This window comes from Pseudopodoces humilis, chromosome 23 (genome assembly GCF_049639895.1).
Source record: "Pseudopodoces humilis isolate 2021_Gansu_Grassland_sample_001 chromosome 23, ASM4963989v1, whole genome shotgun sequence".
In the NCBI taxonomy this organism is placed as follows: Eukaryota; Metazoa; Chordata; class Aves; order Passeriformes; family Paridae; genus Pseudopodoces; species Pseudopodoces humilis.
In genome coordinates this window covers 5,896,890-5,924,389 of record NC_142222.1, presented here as the reverse complement: position 1 = coordinate 5,924,389, position 27,500 = coordinate 5,896,890, and the positions used below count along the sequence as shown (strand labels likewise).

Genomic DNA, 27,500 nt, shown 5'->3' with positions numbered 1-27,500 from the left:
GTGGAGGAGCACAGGTGATGAGTTACAGCAGAGCTGAGACTGGAAGGATAAGCATCATCTACTGCATTAGCAACACAGATACTTCCTCAGTGAAGAAGCTGCACCTTCCTCCTCTGTCTCTACAAAAACATTTTGCCAAACTCAATTCAAGAAACAAAAGCGTCCTGCACCTCACGGTGCCCAGCAGTCAGTCTGTGTTTCCAAGTGCCTCTCCTCAGGGAGAAATGCAACTGGGCAGATCCTTCCCTTTCCATACTCAGATAATTTTACTGAATTAAATAAAAAAACAGTTTGAAAAATTCAAGCTTTTTTTCAGCTGCATGCTCTGTAGCTGCAGCAGACAGGGCTGGCAGCTGACAGCAGGATGTGACACACTGATGGTGCATTCTGAACGTGGATCCCAAGAGAGTGGACTCGCTGCTGCTCCAGGAGTGCCTACAGCTCTGCATTGTCTCCTGCAAGGAGTTACAATCTCACAGAAGACATTGTCATATTTGTGCCATGACAGACCAGGCCTGAGCTCTGACACTCTGGCTGCAGGTTGGCTCCACTTCACCCATTTCCAGGATTAAGGGAGCAATTCTCCTGTGCTCCAATGGGTATTCCAATTTCACAGCATTTCATAGCTGTTAAAATGCCAATTACTAGGAACAGCGCTTCTCTTACCATAGAAAGGCTTTCAGCCCAGGCATTTTCTAAATCCAAATTTGACTTGAAGAACTATCTGGAAAGACTTAATATTCCTCACCAGTGCAAGTCCCTGTTTCAGAAGGCACCTTTCTCTTTGAGAGCTGAAGGTCTCCCACATCTTTGGCAGCAAAGATACCTCACCCACCCCACCTCTAGCAGCCCACACGTCACCAGCAGTGTCACCACTGCTTTGACTGTGAAAATGCAATGCTGCAGGAGCCAGGGAGAGCTGCACAACTCCCAGAGATGTTTCCATGGCTATCAAACACCCAGCAAGGTCAACACAGCCTCTCACAGACCTTTGGGCAAGGCCTTGTTGGAATTTATTGCTGCCACGTTCTGACCACAGCACCCACAAGCACCAGGCAGCCCCCAAAATGCTGATGTGGCACTGCAAGGGTGTCTCCCACCAGAAATTAGAGGCACACAAATAACCAAGTCAGATTTTCTTTAGCAACAGGTACACTCCAAAGACATCTTTTTAATCTGACAGAAGTGAAAAAGATGAACCAGTGAGCAGGGATTGAGGTTTATTCAGCCCTACAGTGCTGTGTCTGGTCTAGCTTTGCCCTTTGGATAAATCTCTGCTTGACTGGGGGTTAAAGCTGAGTCAACAAGTCATGAAAATGATGATGATTATTTTGGGATGCAAGGGAGAAGCCTGGCATTCGGTATCACAAGATGCAAGGTGACTGGCAAACACAAGACTCTTCAGCTATATTTTACCTAAGCAAGCCTCTGAAAATATTTCAGTTTTCTTCATCTTCTTGCAAAAACGTCTTTTTTGTTACCTTGTCAAATATTTTAGTTTCTCTCCACGATTACAAATGTCAAGATTAAGTGAGCTGTATTGGGTGAAAGATTAGAAATGGTAATAAAAATAACCCGAACAAGACATGAATTCGTTACTTCTGAAATAGTTGCCTAAGGAATGTACAACTAGTCTTTGAAGTGTATAATTAACATGACAAAAAGTTGAAAGCTATCAGTTTGGTTACTTCAGGACTTCTTTTTCTTGATACTAAAACCAAAAAACTCCCACCAGAAGGGGAGATGAACATAAGGTCCTCAGGTTCAAACCAGCCCTGCATCTGCTTCAGTGTTCTCTAGCTGAGGAAAAAAACACATTAAGTAAATTCAACCTGATGAGCGTTTTGGTTCTTCAATGACTACAGGAACATTTGTATTCTCTACTCCTATATTATGCTATAAATTGTTCCCTAAGTAGGTCACCAAGGCGATTTCTGAACGTTTCAAGACAAATCCTTTCCACATGAACCCAGAAAACAAAACCAGAGCCTTGGCTGTCAGGGCATTGATAGATCTCCATCAAGCCCACTGCTGTCAAAAAAGGGGAGTGCTCTTTTTAACTTGGCATCTGCTATCATGAGTCAACTCTTTGCAGAGAAATATACTATTACTCCATATGGCAGCTTCCCCAATTGTAAAAGGGCAGCCAACTTCTATGGCAATGAGAGCGTTAGCAAATTAACAACGGAGTCTGGCACTAATGAATGCTCCACTGTCTCAATAGAAGGTAGCTGGAGGTTTCCTCACATGTTTTCTCTTAGCTTTGTTCTAGCAGGAGATGCTACAAGAAACAAACTGTGTTCCAAGCTCTTCAGAGATTTAATAACCCAAATACTTCACTTCCCTCCTGATCAAAGGAAGCAGCGACTTGAGAGTGCCTTGTTGAGAGTCCCCAGTGCTGTGGAGGCTGACTGGGACTGTCACCTCCACATTCCCTTCGGAGCAGGAGCCAGATTTTACCACAGCTGACCCAAATACCACCTCACCTTCATGACCTGGTTGCAGAGGGAACTCAGCTCTTCCAGAGGCTGGAAGGGCCAGCTGTGGAAGACAGGCCATGGAATTCATTCACTGTCTGTGCTCTGCTCCCCCGTCGCATGACTGCGCTCGGAGCCCGAGTGTGGGACTGCTCCTTTGAGTGCCAGAGAAGCTATTTCAAGCTGTTAGCCCAAAGACTCATCAATAAGTCATAAGCCCCAGAATGGAAGTCAAAAGAAGGGGAAAAAACAGTTGCTCAGGCAGAATAAATAGTAACTTCCATTGCATTCTCTTAAACTAAAAAGAGAATGAGCTGCCTCAAAATATTTCCCTCTATGGGCTGATACGCTGCAGGAACCCAACACAGTTCTACCTCCTGGAGACCTGAGGTGAGAGGGATAGCTGCAGTGCAAGTTAACTGTATATTCTGGGATACTTGGGATACTGGGAAAATCACCCTGGAGGACCCAGAGCAGAAGCAGGAGTTGCTGACCTCCACTCCACAGAGTGGCTGCACATGGCAGCAGAGGGGAAGAGCCTCCTTCCGGGGAGAATTGTCTGCCTGATGATTTCCAGATCACTGGAGACAGTCTCTGGTCCAAAGCAGAGGGGAACATTTCCCTGGATCTGTCCTGTCTTTATCAGATTGACAGCCCAATCTGATAAAGAGGCTCCTCCAGGGAGTGCTGTCCCTGCCATGCACCAACACCCTCATTAATGAAACATTAGCTGCTCACGTCATTTCTCCTCTGAAACACACAGCTTGCCTTGGATTAAGCTATCTGGGGCAGGGATGTGCCTTTGTGAAGCACCCTGGAATTTAAAAGCACTAGAGAAATATTAATCACTCAGCAGTTGCCATCATTCCTGCAATTCCTTTAATTGCCTCAATTCTTACTGACAGCTCTCTCTGCCTGCTTCACCACGGGTACTTCCTCTGTTCAGAACTGCTCCAGTTCTTAAGTCCAGCCAAACCTCATGCCCAGTTTACAGAACAGTGGTACTGCAACAAAGCCCTTCATCTACACAGATGCAAGCAGTTGGTTTGAGGTGTTTGAAAAGTCACAAAATTCAAGAAGTTTCCATTTCAGTTTTTCTGGGAGAAGCTTGGAAAAGGAAGAGGACTAAGTTTTGGGCAGACTTGACTGTTTACACCTGGTATTTTGTGATTAGAGCCTTACCACATTTGTGTTGGGCCAAACAAACTGGGCTGAGCACCTGCTGAGCTTCCCCCCTGCCCAGAACGAGCCAATCCTTACCTGGAGGTTGTTCAGAGGCTCCATTTTCATGACTGGTCCCAGAGTGTTGAGGGGCAGGGAGACATCAATACTTTGGTTTGGCATCAGAGGTGTGTGAATGGCCAGGGGGGTGCTTGGGATGACCCCAAAGCTGGGCAAGAGAAAAACAGAAGTGATGAAAGCAGCCCTGCATTGTCCAAAATATGACCAAAATACGATGTTCCTTTTGTCAAGCACCACCTGCCTCATCTTCCCACTACTCCTGAGCTGCCCCTGCTCCTACTCCAGGGAGGGAACACAGTTCAAATGAGCAGACAAAGCAGGACAAGGCACGGGAAACTCACTCAGGGGGGGTATCTTGCTGACAAATTCACCACCCTGCCCCAGGGCCCAGCTCCTGGGAACTCTCCCATTACCCACTGGTCTGTGTGCCGAGCACCAGCCTGCCCAGCAAGGAATGACCTGGACTAAGAGCCAGGTGCTGTTTCCCTGTTCCTGAGCTCCAGAGCACTGCAGGTAGGGTGCATCACACACTGCATGGCTGCTGCACCCCTGGGAGCTGTGGCAGAGGGACCTGGAGCCAGCACAGAACAAACAGCCAGCCAAGGAGGAACATGTGCCTTGGAACAGCACTGCAGAACAAATGAATCAACACATCCAGCTGCCTGGTCCTGAATGACAGCACCTGGCACAGCTGTGTGGTTGGAGGCTCCTTCACTGGGGATGTGTCCCAGCAATGTTTACTTGCCTGTTCAGTCCAAGGAACATTTAATTCAACAGGCATCTCTGCTTAGCATGGAGAAGAGGGAGAGCATCTCACGTTTAACACAGCAGTTCTGCACTACGGACCAGCTGCTTTCCAAAAGCAGATGGAAGCCCAGATGTTTTGGTGTCCACTCAGAAATGCATTTCTCTGTAGCAGAATTCACATTAGCGTTCTCAGGGCGTTTGCAGGATGCATAGTTGTGTACTTTTATTTTATTTACTAAAAGCCTGATGCTGTCTCTGCAACGTCAGCCACATTTATCAGGTTTGTCACTCTTTCAGAAAGCAATAAATGCCCCATTCTTGGTTCTCCTTAGTTTTCAGCTCTAGGGAGTTGAAATAGGAATACTCCTAGCAAGGGCATAGCCACATGATTTACCTTCTGCAGCCATTTCAGGACACAAACTCTCATGTTTTCCCTAGGACTCAGAGGGAAACCAAACTTGCAGTTTGTTACTAAGGGGCTGTGATATTACAGCACACCAGAGCTTCAGCTTTCTTTTATTTTTTTTTTTTTTTAATGCTTTATCCCAAGACTGCAGTGAATACCATCAGCAGCAGCAGGAAAGGAGGGAAAAGCAATAGAAACTTCCCAATCACAAACCTTAATATTTACACTTAAAGAATCAGCCCTCTGCAGCTCTTTCTAATGCACCAGGCACAGTGGAAAGCATTGACAGGAGAATAGCAATTGTAAAAGAGTAAATAGCAGTAGGTTGTATATGGAGCTTGTGCTGCAAGATGAAAAACTGCTGGTTTACTGTAGAGTATTTAAACTTTCTACATCCTCAAAGTACCATGTAGGTGTGGCTAAAACATAGCTTGATGTATAGGGGGAAAAAAAAAAAATCACAAACAAAATGCCTTTTCTTCCAAGATAATCTGCATGAAACATTTGCACATAGCAGCTTAGCAAAACTCTCCAGAAAATATGACAGTCCAGGGAGAACATTTACTTAGACTTATTTAGCATAATGACTTTTCTAAGTAAATCTTATTCGTCCCAAGAAATCCTGAATTTGCAAAGCTAACAGTGAGATTAAAGAGATGGGTTCAGTGGATCTTCATTAAGAGAACCCTTTTCCAGTCAAGTGATATCAAGGAATATAGAGAACATGTCAGTCACAAAATACTCTTTGCAGTCTTGATAAGAAGTAGCCTGGTCCTTGCTGAAGATAACACACAGCAAACCACAGGATAAGCTCTCTGGAAAGGGTATTTGTGGGAAGACACCGTGGCTGTGCTGCCATGTCACATCCTTTGGCTGAGATGGGTTTCCAAGAACAATCTGAATTGTATCATCCAAGCTCTAAACTTTCAAGTGGCTCCTGCTTCTGACAGAATTGCTCTGCTGCCTGTTACAGGGAGAACATGTGTCACAGGCTCCCAACTTGCAGCTCCTTCAGTGACAAGCAGCTTTATTAGGAGCCCTGAGCTTCCAGACAGTCTGAGGGGCAGCACAGCAATTAAGTCAGGAGGCAGAGGCACCATGGGTTGATACTTGTGCAGCTCAGATCCTGCCTCTCTGTGCTCTTTTTTTGCCCAGGGCACTGACTGGCTTTAAACCCACCAACCTTCCTAATAACTTATGAGGCTGCTGAAAAACTCCACCGAGGTTAAATGGGGGAGATGCCTGGTTAAATGGTTTCAGAGCTGGGAGAAGGACGGCACTGTCTGATGTCTGTTTCCTCTCAGATTTATCAGTCTGTGTTTTCAGCCCTTTTACACAATTTTGGTGTGATGGAGAGGTCAGGCTGTATCATCCAAGCTATTTCCATGACTGCATTATACACCTAAGCACAAGCCCTCCTTAAATTTAGCAGTGTAGGCACAAATTCCTTTCCCAGGAGCGTTCAATCTGCTGAACACAGTGCATTGCTAATTATTTCTTACCTGTTCTTATTGAACTGAATGGCAAAGTCAGTCATGTGCTGCAAAGCCTTATTGGTAAAGTTCATCTCCATGTAGATGTGTCCCTGCCTGTGGCTGAATGTGCCTGAGATCTCCAATCCTTTAGCCTTCACTGCAGGCAGCCAAACCTTGAACACAAGAGATGTCATTCAGTGTGAGCAGCCTGGCCTGAAGATAACAACAAACAAGCCGAGTTTTCCAATAAACAGAAGTCCTGAGCTCAGAAATCCACCTCCATCAGCACACTGAGCCCACAGAGGCAAAAGAAACACTACGGGGAGGATGGGGCATGGGGTGTTGAAAGGATGGAGCTCACCACTCAGGAATAAACTCGCTGCTCCTAATCCATATTTGTTCACAGCACTCACGGAAGAAATCAAATTACTACAGCACCAGTGAGCACAAGAGCAGGGACAGCTTGTGTCCATCACACCAAATAGACTCACCCAGTCTGCTCTGGACTTCTCCAAGGGCTGGTTGGGCTATTAGAGGCAGGACAATACTAAAGTTTGAACAAATAAAATCAAAGGGCTGATACTGTTATCTGTTGGGTTCTGGATTCCCAAATCACCTCTGTGGGAAAAACCCAGACCCAGTTCTGAGTGGTGCAAAATGAGGCAGTACTTAGCTCAAAATTACCTGATTTTATATAAGGTGCAATAATTGGAAGGACCAAAATCTTTTGAGTATGGTCTGCAGTACCTTGAGATCTTTGATTTCAGAGGATGTTTTAAAATTTTCCATCCATGGAGTGCTAATTGAGTGCTAACTTTTGTTTATTCCCTTTCAGGAGCCTGAGTTCCCCGTGGCTGCTCCACAGGCTGTTCCCAGAACCATGTTCTGTATCTCATGATCCCAACTCCATGCTTCAGCCAAAGCCTCTGTGATCTCTGTAGCTGACAGAACACTTCTCTGCATTCCACTGCAGCACCATCATCCCAACCACATGATTTTATCTCCACTGTCACGATGGATTCCTCCAAATAAACAAACCTGCTAGGAAAGTTGTTGCAAATTCTGTCTGGCCCTCAAGTTTCCTGGGGAAGCTTGTTTAGAAGTAGGTCTGCAGGAAAGCTGCTCTGACACAGCTGAAAGTCTTGGATCTTATCTAAGCCGTTCTTTGGAGAAATACTGTCACAAGTAAAATGAGGGAACTGCTAAAATGGCAGAAATGTGTAACTAATAACTAACATGGTCTCCAACACGTGGTTACCCTATTTGGGAAAAGCCCAGGGCACCCCTATTGGGACTGAGCTGAAGTTTCAGCACCAGAAGCCCACAATAAATGGGACAGGTGAGTAATGTCAGATTTGAAACTCAAAGGAAGGCAAGAAACTGGGGATGATCATCTTTCCTTACGTACAGACTTGGGAGCCACATATCCTCCAGGAGCCATCCCTATCCCAGACGAGAGCTCAAAGAGATCGTTGAGTCCACAGGTGACCACTGCTGGGGTGGGAGAAGGGGCAAAGGCAGCTGGCACACAGGTGGGAATGTAGGTCTGTCCCACCTGGAGGAGTCAGAAAGAACAGGTACTCATTAACATCACGTGTGAGCACTGCTTATTAAATAAACCATGAACTCGGGCAATATCCTAAATATTTTAAAGCCATTTGCAGCTTCCCCACTGATTTATCAATAGTGCTAAATTATGCATTTGAATTCCAAAGCTCCTGGCAGCTAATCCCTACGCTCGGCTGTCACCTCAACCAAGCTTCCACATCATTTTTTTATAGCTCCAGTTATCTATTCCCACTGTAGAGGAATCTTTCTTCTCCATATCTCCTTCTCATAAGACAATATGCTTCCCTACATAAACCCAGGGAAAAGAGCAAATGCTTCAAACCTTCCCCCAACTACGTCAGCCTTCAGGAATCTGCAAGATTTTGCATATCCAGAGATAGCAAGGGAGTCATGACCGTGTTGTGTACTCCCACCCAAAGCCAGAGCTCTGCATTCTCAGCACTCGGGCCCAAAAGGTTCATTACATGAAGCAGAGTCTGCCAGAGGACAACCTTCCTTCAAGAAGGGCAATCATTCCCTCCCAGGACTTAAATGAGGGCACCAGAGCTGGAATATTAACCTTTAGGTGCCCAGCTTCAGATGGGACAGTCACACTCAAGTTACACTCCCAAGTTCTCTTCCTAGCAGGATGAATGCTGTGCTTGAGAACAGGACTCCCCAGCCAGCAGCCCAGAAACAGGCAGAGTGACCAGGACACAACTGCCTGGTGGGTTTTTGCTGGCCCAGGAGGGAAGAGGCCTGGCTTTGCAGGTATGACCACCACAGGGAACCACCTCCCATGTCCTGCAGTGGGCTGCCTGCATCTACAGGTGTTCTGTGCCATCAGCTCTCCTCTGCCCTCGTGCTGAAGGAAGGAAGGAATGCCAGATTTGCAGGGAAAGGAGGAGAGAGAATGACTGCAGCCATAACACGGGTCTCTGAAAAGCCCTCCCTCCAGAACTGACTATGCTTTCCTCACTGAATTACTGAATACAGAGTCCTGGGAAGAGGGACTGGAGCTTTCTAGGGGACAGAACTTCTGGCTATGGGTTGGAAGCACGCTCCCTCCTACCCACTGCATCTCCAAGCCATGTTTCATTCCCTTTCCACGCTTTTCTGGAAGAAGCTGCTACGAGCTTGAAGCCAAGGCTGCTCTGAAAGCAGGCTGAAACTGTCCCATGTCCTGGCAAGCGCTGTAGGCAAGAGGACACTCCCAAAGCACAGGCACAGAGGAGGAGGCCGGTGGCAGCACTGACCACACACAGTAGGAAAGCTCAGAGCACCTGACCCTGATGTCCAGGCAAAAAACCTTAAATGGGGTTTGGGAGGAGAAAGCACTGAGTTCAGGCAAGTCTGTGGTGACACTGGGTCAGGGTTACAGACCAGGCTTTGTGAGTAGGGATAAGCATCCTTGGCCTTTCAGCTGCTAAAGGAGTTGCACAAGGATGAGGCACTGCCAGGGTTGACACTGGTGATCCAACTAAAAGCTCTGAGGAAGAGGAGCTAAGCAGAGACAGTGAACAGCTCTGGCCCTGGCTGCTCTTAGGAAAGCCCAGGTGACAGCTGGACTCAAATCAACATAGGTGGGGACCTGTGTGTTTCAGTTGCATTTATCCATTTACAAACATCTTCCAGGGCTTTAAGAAGCCCCTTCCAGCACGTAACGGGTGAAGTTACACTGAAAAACAATGAGCTTTGAGCAGCTTTGGAAATTGGGGAAAAAAATGGAATGGCACTTACTGCCGGGCTTCCTCCAATGCCCCCGCCAAGGTCACTGCCAAGCTGAAAGAGAGAAGGAGAGAGAGGAGAGGAAGACCGAGATCATTTCAGCCAAGTGTCAGACGGCCGGAGTGGAGCCCGGGCGCCCGCGAGCACGGATCGCTCCCGCGTACAGGACAGACGGAAATGCAGTGCTGGGAAAGCACAGGGAACAGAGGGGCTGCTTGCTGCTGGGTGAGCAGAGCTACCTGGACAACTACCCCACGCCTTCACTGTGGACAGGAGTGTTTTGTATGTTAGTAAGAACAAAAATCCATCCCTTCTTGTGCCTGTTGTCTGCACCAAAACCTCCTTTCTTCACGTTTCACGCACTGGTGCTTTCCCCTCAGCCCTGCTGCTGCCAGCAGGCCCCAAGCAGCTCCACAAAACCCAGTGGGGTAACTGTGAAATGACACAAAAATAAAACTGACAGGAAGGCTCGCTTCCTGAAAGCTTTAGTTTTCTAGGGAACAGCTACTAACCAGGGGCAAACACAATGCATCTTGGCTGTGCTCCTCCGACACGCGGCTCCTTTCGACAACAAGGAAGAAAGAGAATGAGATCCGTGCTGGCTCTGACAACAACTCCGAGAAGGGGGCTTTGAAGATACTCCCCCCTCCCTCAGACAGGGAAAAAACAGCTTCATCATCTCATAGGCACTCCAACAGCAAAGAGACCTCACGGTGCACCAGGCTATTTCAGTACTGATTTCTGCCAAGCTACGCAGTCACATCTGAAGTGACTCAAACAGCCCTCCATAAACACTAAATCCTCTCTGGGGCTCTTCTGCAGCCCACCTAGAAGCTCTCTCCCCACAAATTCCCTTTACAAAGCACCCAGACCACATTCCCAGTGACAAAGGCCATTTTTCAAACCTCCACATCACTCTACACGCTGAGGAGAATTCAGAGATCAGGACAGGCTCCAAGGCTTGGCTACAAGCGCTGTTTGCAAGTACAACATCACTCCTGTGACTATTTAAAATGCATGTAACAGATGACTGATAACCAGGAGGAAACAAGCACAGATCTGCAGTGGTTATTTACTGCAGAGACGTCTCCAGGCTTATCTCTGTCCCAGGCTTTTCTTCTGAGGACCAGGGTAATTTTTTTGCCTAGAACAGGGGTTTTTTGGGGTCACATTCAGACAAGGAACATGACCTGACAACAAGCACAGAGGATGATGCAGGGGTGAGGTAAGAGCCAGCTCCGTGAGGAAAAGTCTGGACTGGCAGACCAGAACATCACAGCTCACCTGGTAGATGGTTTTCCTCTTCTGTTTGATTAAGGTTTGGGGAGTTAGTTTGCTTTTAAAAAAGCATGTGACAAACTGGGTCAACAAAGGCTCCAGTTCAAATAAGTGCTGGTGTGTCAGAATATTGAACAAATGCACCATACAGCTGAAGCAAAACTTCCAGGAGTGCCTATGCTTAGAGCCAAAAAGACTCTGACCTTTTCCCTCTGCACAAAAAACTTGGAAATTAACTTTGCTCTAATCCCTTCCAGCCTGTTCCCTGAGAGATCTCACAGCAAATGTGCTTTATGCTGGTCAAGAGATACCATAAAGCTTCATACCTCTCTCCATCAGAGCACAGATAAAAAGGATAAATTGCCCTGAGAAGAGCAGCAAAGGTGTAAGACAGTGACTTACCAGATGATAACTAGCCTCCATAAAACCTGTAAAATGTGACAAATCCCTGCACTTCCCTGCATCTCTCTTCTATTCCCAGGCACCTCTCCTTCCCCTAGTCCCCACAGGAGCAACATTAACCACTCTATGTAGGTGTTAGGAAAGAACAAATCACACACTATTTGCTTTTTGTTAAGAGGCCCTAAGAGCTTTTTTTCCTGTGTGGGACTCAGTTTATCCCTACTTGAGACCACGGTGGAAGCAGAGGAGATTCCTCATCTTTTTCAACAGCCACCTCTCCATAAAGCAACCCAGGCTCTGGCTGTCCAGATTTGCTTAGCTGACTCAAGAAAAAACAGATAAAAGTGAGTGATTCCAAAGTCAAAAGAAGGATCAGTCAGAGACCAAAGGAAGCAAGTCAGAGGATGCAAATCCAATTAATATTGAGCTTATAAAATAAGGCTTATTACACTGTCAAGTCTCCCCCACAGAAACAGCCTGACAGAGTTTTGTTCTATTGACTGCTCTCTAAGCCAAGCCATGGTTTAGATTAATATATCAGATCATTTACATCTTGTTACTGGCTCACTGAGGAGTAATAAATGCAACTATTACACCTCATCCTTATTCATAGTCTTGCATGCAGATGAACTTCAAGCTTTATATTGACAGGCAGCAAAGTCTGGGGGAAAAGGAAGAATCCAGTTCATTTCCAGATATTATTGTATGCATGGAGGATTTCTGGTACTGTTGTCTGCAGCAGCAGAAAGGCTGGTTTATCAAGCAGCAAGCATTTTACAAAGGGTATTATGGAAATGACTGAATAATTCTGCATAATCAAGCCAGATGTTAACTATTCTACCATTTCCTACTACACTCATCAGAAGGAGCTGCAGGGTAGGAACCCAACCTCGAAGCAGCTCGTACACTGATGTTGGCTGCAAGGGACAGGGAATGACATATTGGGGTTCCTTGAGCTATCCATAAGTCTTCCATTTTCCCTAAATGTCAGGCCTTGGTGGGGGGGAAAGTAGAATGTGGATTTATTGCTTTAGTTAAGACTCTAGCTCTCAAAAAAAAGGAGAAAAAACCCCTGACTGGTTCAGAGAATTTACTCTGTGTGTTTTCAGATTGGACCCAACATCTCTTTTCCATGCCAGGAATCTGAGCTGGTGCAGCCCCTCTTTAGCGGCTGGAGGGCTCTGCAGAGCACAGCCTGAGCCTCTCCTGGTTCCTGTGCTCGGGCCCAAGCACTGCAGATGTGCTCCAGAGCTGCAGAGCCAGCGCCAAGGAGCTGCAGCTCCTCCAGGTCCCTACGGGCAGAGCTGGCTCTGCCCAGACTGAAGAGAGAAGAGACAGCATTTCTACTGCACCAGAAGTTACAGGGGGGAAGTTAATAAAGAACTGTTCAGTTCCACATCAGATCTGGGCTGCACTTCCCATTGCAGCACACAAAGTCTCTTTTTCTGTTTTTCTTGCCTGTCACCCTGCCATGGCACTGATGCTTTCCGCATTCAGGAACTGCAGGTCTGTTTTCCCTCCTGTGAGATGCCCAAATCATAACTTTATTCCAAACTCTGAGTGATGGAAGAGACGGTAACAGTGATGTGTGTGAGTAAGAGGGAAGGAGGAAGACAGAGGGAACAGGAACCAATTACCCACAGAGTGTCCTCTCCCATCTGGAGTGACAGGCAGAGTGCTGAAGGAAAGAAACAGATATTAGTCAGGCGTGAAGTGCTGCTGAAGCAATTCCCCAGGACTAGCAGCTCTGGTTAACCATTTCCATTTGTCTCATGGGCAGACAGACACTCCTGCCAGAAGGACAATCTGGATCTGCCTTACAGGAGAGTCAGGAAAAGGCCCACGTTAATAGTGTCAGCCCCACTCAGGCTGAAAGACTTGCTGTGAAGGTGGGGTGAACACAGGCTGGCTCCTGATGGTCCCAAGGGAGTTCATGGCACTGCAAACCCCTGATCCTGAAGTTGACAGCTTAGTCTTTTGCTTAAGAACACAAAGCCTCTGCTTCAGGACGAAGAGCTGCCAGCTTCAGGAGATGAGCAGAGGATGGATAGGGAATCTCAGCCCCCAAAGGCATAGAAGTTCTTCAACCAGCAATTCTCTTTATTCCCTCCAAACCTATCCTGCCATAACCCAAGCAGCCACATGGATTTAAAGAAGAGGCTGGGCTATACCATACTATACTATACTATACCCCTGTATCTATAAAACCAGTGCCAGCACCTTTTCCCAAACTGCATCAGCACCTTTACTTTGCACAAGTTGGTTCGGACAGTGCCGCAGCTGCTCTGCAGTTGGAGAGCCTTTGCCCTGCAATTCCAGCCCAGTGGAAGCAGTTCTGCTGACTTATGAAGTGTAGCAGTGCTGGAGTTACTGCATTAGGAGGGTTTATTTGCATCTTAACAGCAGCTTGTAATGAAGTGACTGCTGAAGTGTTCATGTGATCCTGAGGGGCTACAATCACTTCTGCAAAATGACGTGAGGCTTTTGGAGCACCAAAAAATAACAGGGAGGGTGGAGCCAGGGACAGAAGCTTCAACAACCACTGCTCAGCAACTGCCTTGCCTTGTTCCCACAGCATAATCAAGGCTTCCAGGGCAGCTGTGCATTTTGTGGATCACAATTTATGGGTTAGCAGGGGACAACTGCCTTCTTGCTCTCTCACACCACAGAGCAGAAGGTGTAAGTGCACTCAGGAACACAGCAGCAAGGAACAGGAGGCCTTTACCTAACAGGAATGGGGTGAGATGCTGAGAGCAGGGCTGCTGGCAGCCCCCTTGATGCAGGCTAAGCCCTGAGCTGCAGGACAGACCATGCATGGCCTGCAGGGATGTCACTGCAGACACCACTGTGGCTCACACAGAGGTGTTTCAGTGCCTTGTTTGCTGCCTATTTTGTGTCTGCACACCAAGCCAGGATTGCAGAGCACAAGGGCTGCTCTCCAAACCTGGGACAGCTGTGCCAAAGCTGCTGCAGGACAGGTCACACTGCCAGGACCATGGGCACTGCACTTGCTGCTAATGCTTTGCCCTGCTGAGCCATCTCCATCAGCAAAACTGAGTCCGAACCATTTTCGTCCTCCAAAATGTAAAAATACGAGCAGGTCCCAAAGATCTAGCAGTCCTATGACTGCTGCAACAGCTTGGAATCAGATATGAATGAGTGACCCACCAAAATAGCTCCTTTTCCACACCAGCCCTGCCCCAGCAATGGATTTGTGTCTTTTGTCAAAAATCTTAACAGATTCCTTTGTAGCACATCAAACCTCCACAGCCCAGATGAAAGAAGTCACCCAGCTCCTTGTCAAAGGCTGGAGGAGCACTCAGGGAAAGCATCACAGCCACTGCATAAATGGATGTTGGGGCTGACCTAGCACAGCCACTCTCACACTCTAGCTCCAGGAAAAGGTAAATGAAGTAACTTTCTTAAGATTATGCACAGCAAATCACTTGCAGAGCCAGGAGAGGAATGTGGCACACCAGGGCAGACTGAAGATCACTTTGGGGCTTTTTTTATAGAACATTGGTGAGTCCCTAATCAAGCCCAACACTCCACGGTGCTGCCCATTGATGCCAGACTTTGAATTCTCCACTTGAAAGCAGCCAGAGAGGGAGGCAGGAACACCAGCAGCCCCTGCTCACAGCCTTGTGGATGAGGCAGGCACTTCAGCCTGCTGGAATAGGGGTTTCCTCCCAGGAAAGGTGAGCCTGTGGTGCCTGGAGCTCAGGGTGAGCTCCCACCCTCCATCCCACTGTAGTGATGGGACACTGCCCTGAATCGTGTGGAACAGACCCTTGGGGTCTTGGGATCAGACTCCCCTAAATCCAGCCAGATTACACAGAAGGGCACAGCCCCACCTGGAACAGCCCAAAGCAGTCCAGGCATTACAGAAAACTGTGGATATTCAGTGTTTATCAAACAGCTTTTCAGTTCAGGACATAAATCAACCTGACCAGCTGCCAGTCTCGAATCAATAATATTCTTGTAGATGAACGGCTAGAGTATTAAATAAAATCCTTACATAACAGACAATCCAAGCCTGTCCACTCCTGCAGATTTACTGCTCTGCCCCCGGGTTTCCAGCCAGCCTTGCTGGCTCCTGGCCATAGTGCCCTGCTCCCATAAAATGCAGGGGCTCCCAGGGAGCTCTGTGTGCCCACACTGCTCTGATGCTCGGTGCATTTGCAGAACAAATGAACACACAAAAAGGTTTCAAGGCAAAAATAGCACGTCAGTACAGACAGATATCCTGCAAAGCACTGCACCATTGCACAGGAGCTGGGAGAGTGACTGTAACCTGCATGAAATTCAGCTAGTTGAGGGGAAAAAAGCATCAAGCTCCAGCTCCTGTGATGAACAGCTCTGTCAGAGCTGCAGCAGCAATGTGCTCTCACACGGGTTTTGCTTCTCCCCTATTAGTGACTTTACACTGTGGAGCTGGAGATCCCAAATAGTTTTGTAAAGTGGGCTTAGTTGCTTTACACTTTTATAGAAAAAGAAAATTGAGCAGAGAAGAACAAGATCTGCCCATGGTGGCAAACAGTGCCACAATCGGTTCCCTAGAAAACAGCTCTCCAAAAGTCCTACAGCAATACTGCTCTGCTTACAAGCAGTGCTCTTGTACCAAAGATCCTTTCCCTCCTCTCTTTAATTGTTAACACATGCTCAGCATCTGTGTATGCATGTTACATTTAAAACCAATTATAGAACTCGCTGTGGAGATAAAATAAAATTTACTCACTAAAGAAATTAACCTCGCAAGCAGCTGGAGCCTCACTGGTCATGAGTAAAAATATCTGGCAATGCTAAGGACAATTCAAACCAACAATATTGATTTGGTGTTTGTGCAGTTTTACACCACTCAGTCTTTATTTAAATGCCTGGAAGAAAAATAAAACCCCACAGTTTAAGAAATGGAAATACAGAATGGCATTTTCCATGGAAGTTAACGCTGCTGTTGGTCTTTCTGGGTTAGTCCCACTGGGACTTTCACTACAAGAACATCCCTGTGATGAGACACCCCCTCCAAGACCCAGAAGAGGGGGTCAACAGATGTCACTGAGTGGGTGTGACAAACTGGCTGAGACCCTGCCAGCAGCCTCTTGCAGACCTCCAGCTGCCTTTGAGGCGCTCACAGGACTCACAGAGTGTGCAGCCTCAGTCTGCCCAACAAAGCAGGGGGAGAAATGCTTTAAAAAACACTAAAAGGGTAACAGAAAGGGATATTTCAAAGCAGAACAGTTCAGGCATTGCTAGCCCCCAGGTGTTTTTGATCCCTGGCCAAGGGTGAAAAGCTCAGCCCTTCTTCAAGGGGCACACTGGGATGTGTCTCACCTCCTTCCCACACACAGAAATCAGGCCTGTGGGATCTGCAGTTCGAGACTGATTTTGGCACGGTACAAACGTGATTTAACATTTGAGAACCAAATACCAATCCTCTTGGCAAGCTGTGCAGCCCAGGACACCTCCCAGCAATTTGGGTAATACCAGGTTAGGGTTAACCCAGCTTGAGACTGGTGAAACACATGCCCACAGCAACAAACACACAGATCACATTCACTCACTACTTAAGCTTATTATCCTAGACTCATTTAGGCTGGAAAAGACCTCCACAGCATTCCACCAGCACTGCCAAGGCCACCACTAAACCCTTCCCCAAGTGCCACATCTGCACCATTTTTAAGTGAGCCCACCACTCCCCTAGTGCCCATTCCACTGCTTGAAAACCCTTTTGGTGAAGACAGATTTCCCAATATTCAGTTTAAACCTCCCTTGGCACAAGCTGTGGCCATTCCCTCTTATCCTGTCACTTGTTACCTGAGAAATAAGACTGACCAAGGGAAGGAAAAGCTGGAGTTTTGATAGAACAGCCCTCCAACAGAAAATATCCACCTTCAAAAACCACACCAGGACTCAGATTTTTTTTTTTTTTTAGTGCTTCCTCATCTACTCAGCTGAGAGAGAGCTGGCAATGCAGCCCCAGGCACAGCTACTCCCCATCCAGACAGATCATTTTGTCAGATCACACTCCAGAACCCCACTGATGTACCTAAGGCTTGAGAAAAATATTAAGTAAAAGCCTGCTACCATTTCAACTAGCAGCTGCACCAGCAGAGCAGGTCACTACATTAAGCCCATTAATGCTAGCTGTGAGCCAGCTCTTCTCCCAAAACCAAGTTCTAGTTCTACTGTGTCCATTTATTTGTGTGACACTAACAAGGAACAAAGGGTTACTGTGAGAGGCCTGGAAGGCAGCAGAGAGGAATTTAAGTGCAAACCATCCTGTGGAATCACAGGCAGCACCACCTTCTGCAATGCCTTAATTCCCAGTTTTAGAGGCACGACTTGCAGGGCAGGGAAAGGCTGCACAGGTCACTGCTCTGGGCTCGCTGCCTGCTTTCCCAGCAAGTCCAGCTTGACCATTTTGCTAATCCCCAGCAAGAGCAGTGTCCCTGCTAACCAACCACCTCTGGTTAGAGAGTGCAGAGCATACAGCACCTCTGCCCTCTGGGAGTGCCAGTGCCATTAAGGGCCAGATTGTCTCCAGCTCATTAGGCCATGAAGCACTGGAGCTAGAAATGTGTTTGACATTTGCTTTAGTAAGCTTAAAAAATACATATATTTGACTAATAAGGATTTGTTGAATTGGGGTTCATCCAGCTGCCTCCTACCTCTGTTATTCAGAGCTTGACTCAATTGAAAGTGCACCTGAACCAGGCAGAGATAATCCAGCCCAACTTCAAAGCAAGACAAACCCACTCCAAGTCTGAAAAACACCCAGCTGTGTCCCCTGGAGAAGTCTTACTTGATTTACATGGTGCAAATAAACCTAGGAGAGCTTCTTCCCCCTGTGGGGAAGCCAGCAGGGAGCTGGGTGTCTGTGTGCTGTGCTCCCTGCCTTGGGCACAGTTCCCAGGCTGACCCTTACAGTCAGCAATCCTCATTGCCTGGCTGCCACCAGCCTAAAACCACAGAACTGACCTCTTCCCTGCTGCTGGCTCCCTGCTAAGTGATTTTCTCATTGCAGCTCGTGCCCAGCTCCCTCCCCAGAGCAGAGGGGAGGTGTGATTGCTCCCACTGGAGCCTGACCCTGTTAGTGCCAGGGCAGGTACCTTGTGAGCAGCTCTGGCACAGGGAGGACTGCACAGAGAGCTCCCTCTTGACCTCACTGCAATTAAAATGTCACCCATATTAAACCATGGCACGCTCTGGAGAATACACAAATGGGATGACACAGGGTCACAGCCTGAGAGCACTGAAATTAAGGAGGGCTGGGAATTGGGTGGAATAAATGCCTTCTTGAAAGGGAGCCTGATTCAAACAGAAAGCAGCGAAACACTTTTACATCCTTAAAGCAACTTTTTGGTTTTCTTCTACAGACAGAAAAAGCACAGAACAAATATATCCACTGACCATGGGGATTCTACAGCATGCATTCATTGTAGAGCAAGAAAAGCCTGCTGAAAGTTGGTACAATAACTCTGGTTAAATCCTCCTGGAGTTTCAGGACTCAGCACCGGGAGCTCGGCTCACTGAGCATTAAAAGCACAAACAATCAAGGCTTTGCAGAGATAAGCACAGCTCCAATTATCTCCCATCAGCTAAAGAGGATATGCTGCTTACCAAGCTGTCCAGCCCTCCTCCCAGGAGGTCCACAGCACCAATCTGCATGGGGGACACTTGGGGCACATTCACGGTGGGCCCCAGGTCCAGGTTGAGGAGGTCCCCCAGGAGGTCACCCTGGAAAGGGATGACCTGTGTCTGCTCCAGGTTTGTGGTGGTCGTGGTGCCCACGGGGCTGTCACCAGCATCAGGGCTGTGGGGGGAGAACAAGAAGCAGAAAAGACAAATATCAGTCACCTCTGGTGCCCAGTTCCAGGTTCCCAGCACGGGGAAAACACAGCAAGGGGTGGCTCAGCAGCAGAAGCCAGGCCAAAGGTGGTCCCAGCAGCTGCCGTGGCCACTGCTCTGCAGCAGGCAGGGTCATGGAATGTGGCTCTTCACCACTTTGAGCACGAAGATTTTCCCTTCATTGTATGTGGTTTTCAGCCCAGCAAAGGGAATCTTGCAAGGGGTGAATCCTACCCACCCCGAGGATCAGAGACCCCCTCTAAAACAGAGAGCCATGGGTATGACATGGGCTACAGAACTGAAAATAAGCATTTCCTATCCTACCTCAGAATAAACCAACAGAGGTAATTTGGCCTGAGAATTACATGAAAACACAGGGAAAAATAAATAATCCAGATCTTCTCAGAGATCTAACACTGATAAAACACTTGAGCCCTTACTCTGGCCAGTGCAAACTCTGCCACTTCCCTCAGATCTAGATTAATCACCTTCTCCTGACCAGCAACAAGGTCCATCAGTCTTTCCTAATTGAAAAACTCAATCTAAAATTGATTCCTCCCTTCTATCAATAATTTCCTTTCCTCTGAGTTAGCAGGCATGCTAATTACTAGTCTAGAAACACTCATTGTACAGCTTCCAAAATTTATCATCATATGCAGTCTGGCTACTTTTTATATCTTTTATATTCACTTGTCACTGAATTTGATAACAAGGAGAGGGTAAAAAAATAACTGTAGCTCCTGGAAAAGTCACTACAATGTATTTATTCTTTAAATCCAGAAATGCTCATATTTTAGATAATTAAAATCCATTTTATATCCTGTTTCCAGCAGTAACTGATAAAATGATTTCTAGCTAACATTACTGCAGCCAGCAGGTAAGTGCACACAATTGCTGTGGGAATTAGTGTCCTGACAAGGTGTTTAACCCTGGGGCTGTTCTGCAAGCACTGCAGCTTCTGATTTTGAGTAGCCAAAATTCTCTTATCCTTATTCAGCTATTGAGAGGAAAGATTCGGTGACAGAGTATAAGCTGCTCCCAATCCCAGTGCCAGGAGGAAAAGATGGAGCACGAGGAGTGCAGGATGAATAAGTTACCAGGCAGCAGCAGAAAGGCTTGAAAGCTTCTTTGCATTAAAAGCTTTAGAGCCCAAATAGCACTAATATTAGCTGTCCTTTCTGCTGCTGCCTTCAGCAGGGAGAGTGCTGAGTGTGCTGAAGTGCTCACTGAAGCATTCCTGAGGAGAGGTGGTGACTGTGATCCACTCCCACCCCCAGCCTGGGAACAGGAACAGCCTCTCTGAGAGAGGCACATCACAAACCACTCGGTTCCTTCCCAGGATATAATCCCTCTAACACTCCACCCCTTCAACACTTACTCATCCTTCTCCTGATGGAGACACAGAAATCCCTCTGTGTCTTGTGTAACTGCTGCTGCCCCAAAGCCCAGTAAAATTAGGAAAAGACAAAGCTCAGTTGGTTTGTTTGAAAAAAGCAAAACCCCAGACTTCCATTTGTAAAAAAATTTTTAAAAGAGATTCCTAGAAACAACTTTGCATTTTCTTTGAAAGAAAACAGATTCCTAAAGAATATGTGGGTTAAAAAGGGCAAAAAGCCTTGACACAAGCTTTCCCCCTTACAGTCTTGGGTTTGGCCTTGGGAACTGGAGATTTGGCCCTGTGAGTTCAGTCTCCAGCAGTTCCCAGATGCTGGAGTCACAAGGGATGCACAGCCTGAGCCAGAATAAAAAGTCTCCTGCAGCCACTTGTGAAACAGGGAAATAGAGACTCCTGCCCAAGTCCACCCAGACTTGCTTCTCCCAGAAGCCCTGTTAATATCTTCCCAAATTTCCCAGCTGATTTATGGATGAGCAGGGGTGGTAGGAGCCACCACACGAGGAAACACTGCCAAGCCATCAGATTTCTCCCCCACCCTCAGGATACATCTGCAGCTCTGTGACACTTGGGCTCACTGAAGAGGCAGGAACATTTCACCATCTGTGAGTTGTTCAATGGGTCTTCCCATCAGCTGAGAGCTGCAAGAAACCTGCCCTACAGTGCTCTGAATGGAAAAGAAATGAATCAAAATGCCATCATGTAGTTCTGCCAGCCAGAACTCCTCCTGGGTTTATACCCAGGGAAGCATCACTCAAGGAGTGCTGCCTTGATCCTCTTAAACCACATTCACTGTGGGCATCTCTCCATTCCCATCTCACAGCACCATCAGTCTCCACCACAAGGATCAGCCACCAGAATGGTCACTGGAGTGCAGGAGCTGTACAGAAAATCACCTCACCTCACTGTTTGGACTTATCTTTCACTGGACACCCTTAATTTGCCTTAAACTGATGCAGAAAACCTCCACAATGAGGCCTCTTGAGGTGAGCTCCCATCAGAGAACCCTTCTGTGCCATTAAACTAAGCCCACACATTTTAAAACTTATCCCTGCATCAGTGTGATCAGTGTGCAGCACACTCTGCTGAGCATCCCTCAGAGCCCAGCTTACACTGCTGACTGAGGCCTGGGGGTTTGTTTTTGGGGGTTTTATCAAGCAATGGTTCCGCCAAAATCAGGAAATACTTAAGGTCATCAGACTGAGCATGGGCAATGAGAGTCAAAGCACACAGACACTACATGCAAGAAGATAATCAACTGCTCCTTCAAAAAGCTGAATTTTCTGAGTTAAATCCCTTAAAATGCTATTTGCTGTAGTGACCTGGAACAACAGTGTACGGGAAGGCTGGTAACACCAAAAACCAGCTCATTTTGAGACAAATCTTTAATTAGGAGAGGTAGGAAACTGGCCACCGCTTTTCTTAACTGGTACATTTGTACTTGCTGATTCTGGGTCAGCGCAGCCAGACTCGATTTCATAGGCAGGGAGAAAACAACTCAGCTTCCCAAAGCCAGCCACCACAGAAATAGCTTTAGCTGCTAAGAATAGCAGAGAAGTGGTGTCAGAAAATAGAAAAGAAGCAGCATCGCACACTGATTTATCAGTGCAACAGCAAAAAATAGCACTCCAAATGTCACTTTGGGAATATTATTAAGAGGTAAGCCTGGCTACTCTGCCTCTTGCTGCAAAATACACTCATTTTTGTAATTAATACCACTAGTGCAAATAGCAAACTGTTCACCTGAAGGAGGGACCATGGGAACAGGCCCAACAGCAACACAGCCCCAGATGGGGCTGAGGCACTGCCTGCTCTTGCAGGGCTGCCAGAACTGTCATCCCAGGGAGGCACTGAAGCACCAGGCAGTGAGCCAAAGCATCTCCCCCACCTCACAGAGGTCAGACAGACCATGTCAGCCTGCCCATCTTCTTTTGAGCCCTAACAGTGATGGGGCTTCGATGGCTTTTGCACTTCCCTTGCTTTACAGGCACCAAGTGAGAAAGGGAGTTTTACCAATCCTTCTCCTTTTCGTGTTCCAGCAGTGAAAGATCCCTGTGCTTGCCTGTTCCAGGAAAGTGATACTGCAAGCCAGGGGACAGGCTCATAAAGCTGAGCTGCTGCTGCTGAAGCAAAGCTCCTGCAAAATCATCTTCTGAAAGATGCCTGCTCTCAACTCTAGTCCTCCTTGCACCAGTCATCCAAAGCTTCTGCTTTTCTATTCAAATTCATGTCAAGAGCACTTATAACCAATGTCTTCTCAAAAAACATCACAGCTTCTCCTCACACAGGAACTTTGACACTTCCTGTGTCTTCTGACCCAGGAATTTGGACACTCCACACCCAGAATTAAATTCTGCTTGTAACGGCTCCATGAATGACCTGCAAACTATCAATAAAATCCCACCAGGATGTTCTAAAAGATCTTGGCATCTTTTGGACTGTTTTCTAGAAAGAAACAACCAACCCTGCCCGTGATCCCCAGGGCTGCCTGAGCTCACCTCCCATGGTGGATTGGCAGGTGCTTGCGGTGGATGCCGTGGCTCCCCTCCACAAAAGCGTTGGGTGGTTTGTGGTACACGGAAGCCAGAGACCCAATGTGGCAGATCAGCTCATCCAGCAGGGTTGGCTCAATCAGATCAGTCTCCTCAGAAATCAGTGGCTTTTCTGAGAGCACCACTTCCTTGGCAGTCACTGGATCCGTGGAAAGAAGGCGCCAGTAGATGTAGCCACGATCCCGCAGGTCTGGGTTGTCAGAATCCTGAGACAAAGCAATGCATCACTCACGGGTCTGAGGTGAACCAATGCCTGTAATCACTTTATTCTTCCAGCAGTGATTCTGCTGGATTAAAAACCCCCAACCAACCAGCAGCCACTAATTTCAAAATGATGTTACAAGCTGCTTGTTGAGATGAACATCTTAAAATTAAAAATAAGAGCCGAGAACAAGTCTGGCTTCCTGCTCAGATGTTCAGGGAGGAAAAAGCCCAGGATTTACACCCCACAACTGCCCCAAACCACTGAACTGCCAACTGCTTTCCAAACCTTCCTGCCACTAAGTGCTAGGAGAAGTCCAGAGAAGAGAAAATGAATGGCAATGAGTGTTACACACTAAGAGCAGACACACAATGCTGCATAATGATCCAAGATTCCTGGAAATATGACTTAGCCAAGGGCACTGCTGGACAAAAAAGATGCTGCAGAGCCACATCTTAATAAGCCATATTCTTCATAGCAAAGGAGACCTTATTTATCCTGCCTTTTAGTTATCTAATGAAGTATGGAGAGATGCTAATGATACACACTCTTAGGGTACTTCAGCACTTCTCCAGCTGTCAATAATACCCTTGTTTTACTGCAGATACTTTTGCCTCTGCATGAAGTGCTAATTATTTCTCTCATCTTTGAGCAGCTCTGCCCAGAGCAGCAAAGTGAGTGGGAATGGTTTGCTGAATAATGTTCTAGGGAGAGGGAGGTGTTGTGGTTTTATGTTGTAGTGAACTGTTCATGGAAACAAGAGCTTGGATTTTTAATCCTCACATCAGCAGAATAACAGGATAAATGTTTGAGGTCTTTTCCCCCCTGACAAAATTCCAGCAGAATATTGTACACCTCACCAGCCTTCCTCTTGGCATTTATTTTTCTACTCTGTGCTCTCATTGCTGCTGCCCTGTTAGAACCTGCATTTGCCATCTGCCTCAAGACATTCTCAGACCTCTTCTTGGAATGAGACTGAGCTCAGCTCATTTTGCTTGTAAGGTCCTAAATTAATCTCTCTGTTGTCTCACACATTATCTCTGCAGAGCTGGCTCTGTTTGATGGTAGAATTGTGGACTCTTTACACCCTTAACAATCCCTCCCAGACTCTGCACTCAGGATCAGGCAGGGTTTCTGCAAGGGCACACATGAAAGGCCACACTCTCCTACTTGCAGGCACCTCCAGATTCAAGGTTGTTTCTTCTCACAGCCAAAAAAAAAAATCACTGGAAATGGGTAAACCTGCTGAAACAAGAGGCTCAAATATCTTCCAGTTTCTCTCCCAATTCTTCCCTTTCCAGGGTCTGCATGCACGTGTGTGGAGCAACACCAGTGAACCCTGGCTAGCTCAGCTCCCCACCCATGCAACAGCAGTGGGGATGCAGAGGTCTGAGACCTCAATTCCTGTGTTTCTTCCAGCCCCAGCTGCTCCACTGCTATTTTTACTATATTTTTATTCAGTGGATGAAGCTGGCACCTGCTACAACCACACCTGCAGTCTGTGCAGCTGTGCAGACAAGCCCAGAGACACTCAAAGTGCAACAATACCTAAGCTGGGGAAAGAAACACACATGTAATTATTCTCCCACTCAAGTGAAAAACACCATCTCTACCTAGAAATCAGATCCTGAAGCACAAGGTTTTTCAGTGTTTTACAGCCAGTTATCCTACATTGACTTATTATTCACATAAAATACAAAAAGCCAGACTGAATCAACATTTGTGACAAACAGAGAAAAAAAAACTAGACGCCTGCTATATTCCAAGGGTGCCATTAAATGTTTTGTGACTCAGCACAGTGGGTTTTAGCACTTAGTACCTTTCTTCTGTTGGCTCAGGCAAACAGCTTGCCCTTGGCCCACTCCTCTCTGAAGAGCAGCTCAGATATCCTACCTAATAGCAGGTTTTGAAGCAAGAAAAGCAGGTCATGGGTTTGTTGCTGCTGACCAGTGCAACTCCCCAAAGGAATGAATAAAAGGTTTAAGTGCAGTAAGTCCACAGCTGTGATTTCTTGTAGCAAAGAGGATGAAAAAGGCCAGCTGATGATTGACTCCAGGTTTTCTGCTCAGAAACAATCACAGCCCATTCAGCTGGCAGACTATTTTTATAATTTGACACAGCAGGTCTGGAGAGGAGCTACTCTTTTTGGGTACTTTACCCCAGTCATTGCAGCCAAGGAGCGTAAGAAGATCAGCGGAGCTCTTACCCACCCCTGCCACCAGGACATCTCCACTTCTGTCCTCTAGAGCTACAGCAGTTGTGTCTGCCAGCTCAAGCCCAGCCTTGCCTGCAGTGATCTGAGCTCATAACTCAGCACCTCATGCATAATGAATCCATGATCTTAACCCACTGCTACAGCCTCCAGCAAAGCTGCCACATTGGTTGACAGCATCCAAGTACAAAGGAAAAACCCCAAACTTCAGTTCTTTCCTTTTCATAGCACTGCTTAAACTTTGCTGTTCACAGAACAAAGTCTTTGCCGGGCTCTCTCCCTCTGTTACAGCTCCAGATGTTTAACTGCAAGCCACCTTCAAGGAGAAAGAATTTTGGTTTCTTGATAATTCTACACTGTCCCTAACTTTCCATTTAGTGAGTGAATGGGGAAGGAATTCAAATAAAGCAAGAGCTAAGAAGGAGAAAGCAGATTCCAGATGGCAACAGGCATGAAGCAGCTTTTAAATAGTCTCTCTCTGGGACAGAAGTGAACACCCTTGAATCCAATCTACTGCAAAGCTGCCTGGCCTGGCAGATGGGAGACACCACACAGCAGGCCAGCAGAGTGTCTGCAGGGCTCTGGATACCTTGGCTTACCTGTGTGGCCAGGCTGAGGACCTGCTGGACCAGCTCCTGTGTCTCAGAAGGCTTTTTCAAGAACAGCTTCACTATTGCAGTCAGGAGGGTGAGCTGCACCTAAGAGAGGTGGGCACAGGAGAGATTAGAAATTCATCCACTCAACAATGTCTCACAAGTCTCCACATCCTCTGCTGATATAAAATATAAGATTTCAGTTTCCTCACAGCAGTACACTATTCTTTGCCAGTGAAACCCAGTATAATGAGACTCAGACTCTTGCCTGTTGCTTTCACAGACAAGTCACTGAGCAGCAGGCTGAGGTTTGTGTCATACTGTGATGAACCCCACCTAAGTTCTGGTCCCCAGTACAGCCATTCCCCCAATAAATATGCAACCTCTGGAATCCCCTCCAGTTCTGTCTTGTCCTCCCAAGCAGAGAATTTTTGGAGACACAAATAACAAAGCAAAACTGCAGATTCCCAGGAGTTTTACTTTAGCCCAATATTGAAGCTTTTATTGACAGGTATTGTCTGACCACTGCAAAAACATTTACTGTCCACCACACACTGCACAAAACACTACAGATAAAATGTACACTGCAACTCTACCTGAGTACTTTCATCATGGAAACCCTCCAGGAAACTCTCCAGCAGCTCATCTGCATTGTCAATTCTTTCAGCATATTCACCCACTATCCAAATCATGGCAGCTCTGGCATCTGGCTCATCCAGGGAATCCAGGTTCTCACACAGAGTGGCAATGATGCTCTCATACCTGGTTTGTCAGAGTACAGGTGGATTACTGGGGTGAACTGGGTGGATTTGTTTTACTCCATTTCTGCCCACATCATTCTGCAGAGAATCCTGCACTGAATTCATGTCTTGTATTTCTACACAACAAGCAGCATTTTCATTCAACTATTTTTTTCTTAATTCCCAAAGCTGAGGACTGAGATCTCACAGGGTCTTTGCAGTTTAATCCATCAGCAAGACCACACGGATGTGGAGTTCAAGATAAAGCTGCCTCCCTTTCTGTTTGCTAATGGGAATATTTGATTAAACAGTTCAAATTATGAGTCTGAATCAGATCCTGCAGCCTTGCTGGAGGCTTCAGCTTGGTAACTCTGAACTGGGTGTTACACTCCCCCCAAGTCTTTACTGTACACCACACAATATCCCACACTAATTTAGCTACCCCTATGTGTGGGTATCCCCACATACAGAGAATTTCTGACACTGACAGCAGAAATTGCCAGGGTAGCCTGGCATGTCCCACATTATTTTTTAGGTGATCATGAAGTCTCTGCTGAAAAACACTGCAGTAGTTATGTGGCTGAGAGACAAAACCTTACTGCAGAACCAAAATAAGCTGAGTTCTGCCCAAGCCAGAGAGAATACTCGGTGGGAAAA

The 27,500-nt window shown here is 46.9% G+C and overlaps 1 protein-coding gene across 4 annotated transcripts in view; it reads right to left on the bottom strand.

Moving 5' to 3' along the window:
- The window catches only part of AP2B1 (adaptor related protein complex 2 subunit beta 1), a 75,191-nt gene that overhangs the window by 15,214 nt on the left and 32,477 nt on the right, over nucleotides 1–27,500 (bottom strand). For 3 of the 4 annotated variants that reach the window (XM_014254992.2, XM_005525834.3, XM_088066116.1), the window contains exons 11-18: nucleotides 26,700–26,865; nucleotides 26,110–26,208; nucleotides 23,043–23,302; nucleotides 18,924–19,116; nucleotides 9,636–9,677; nucleotides 7,756–7,902; nucleotides 6,375–6,520; nucleotides 3,738–3,867 (exon numbers count right to left, since the gene is read on the bottom strand). In XM_014254992.2, coding sequence (XP_014110467.1) covers nucleotides 3,738–3,867; nucleotides 6,375–6,520; nucleotides 7,756–7,902; nucleotides 9,636–9,677; nucleotides 18,924–19,116; nucleotides 23,043–23,302; nucleotides 26,110–26,208; nucleotides 26,700–26,865 — 1,183 coding nt within the window. The remainder of the gene's footprint in view (nucleotides 1–3,737; nucleotides 3,868–6,374; nucleotides 6,521–7,755; nucleotides 7,903–9,635; nucleotides 9,678–18,923; nucleotides 19,117–23,042; nucleotides 23,303–26,109; nucleotides 26,209–26,699; nucleotides 26,866–27,500) is intronic. The other variant, XM_014254994.2, reaches the window with a different exon arrangement.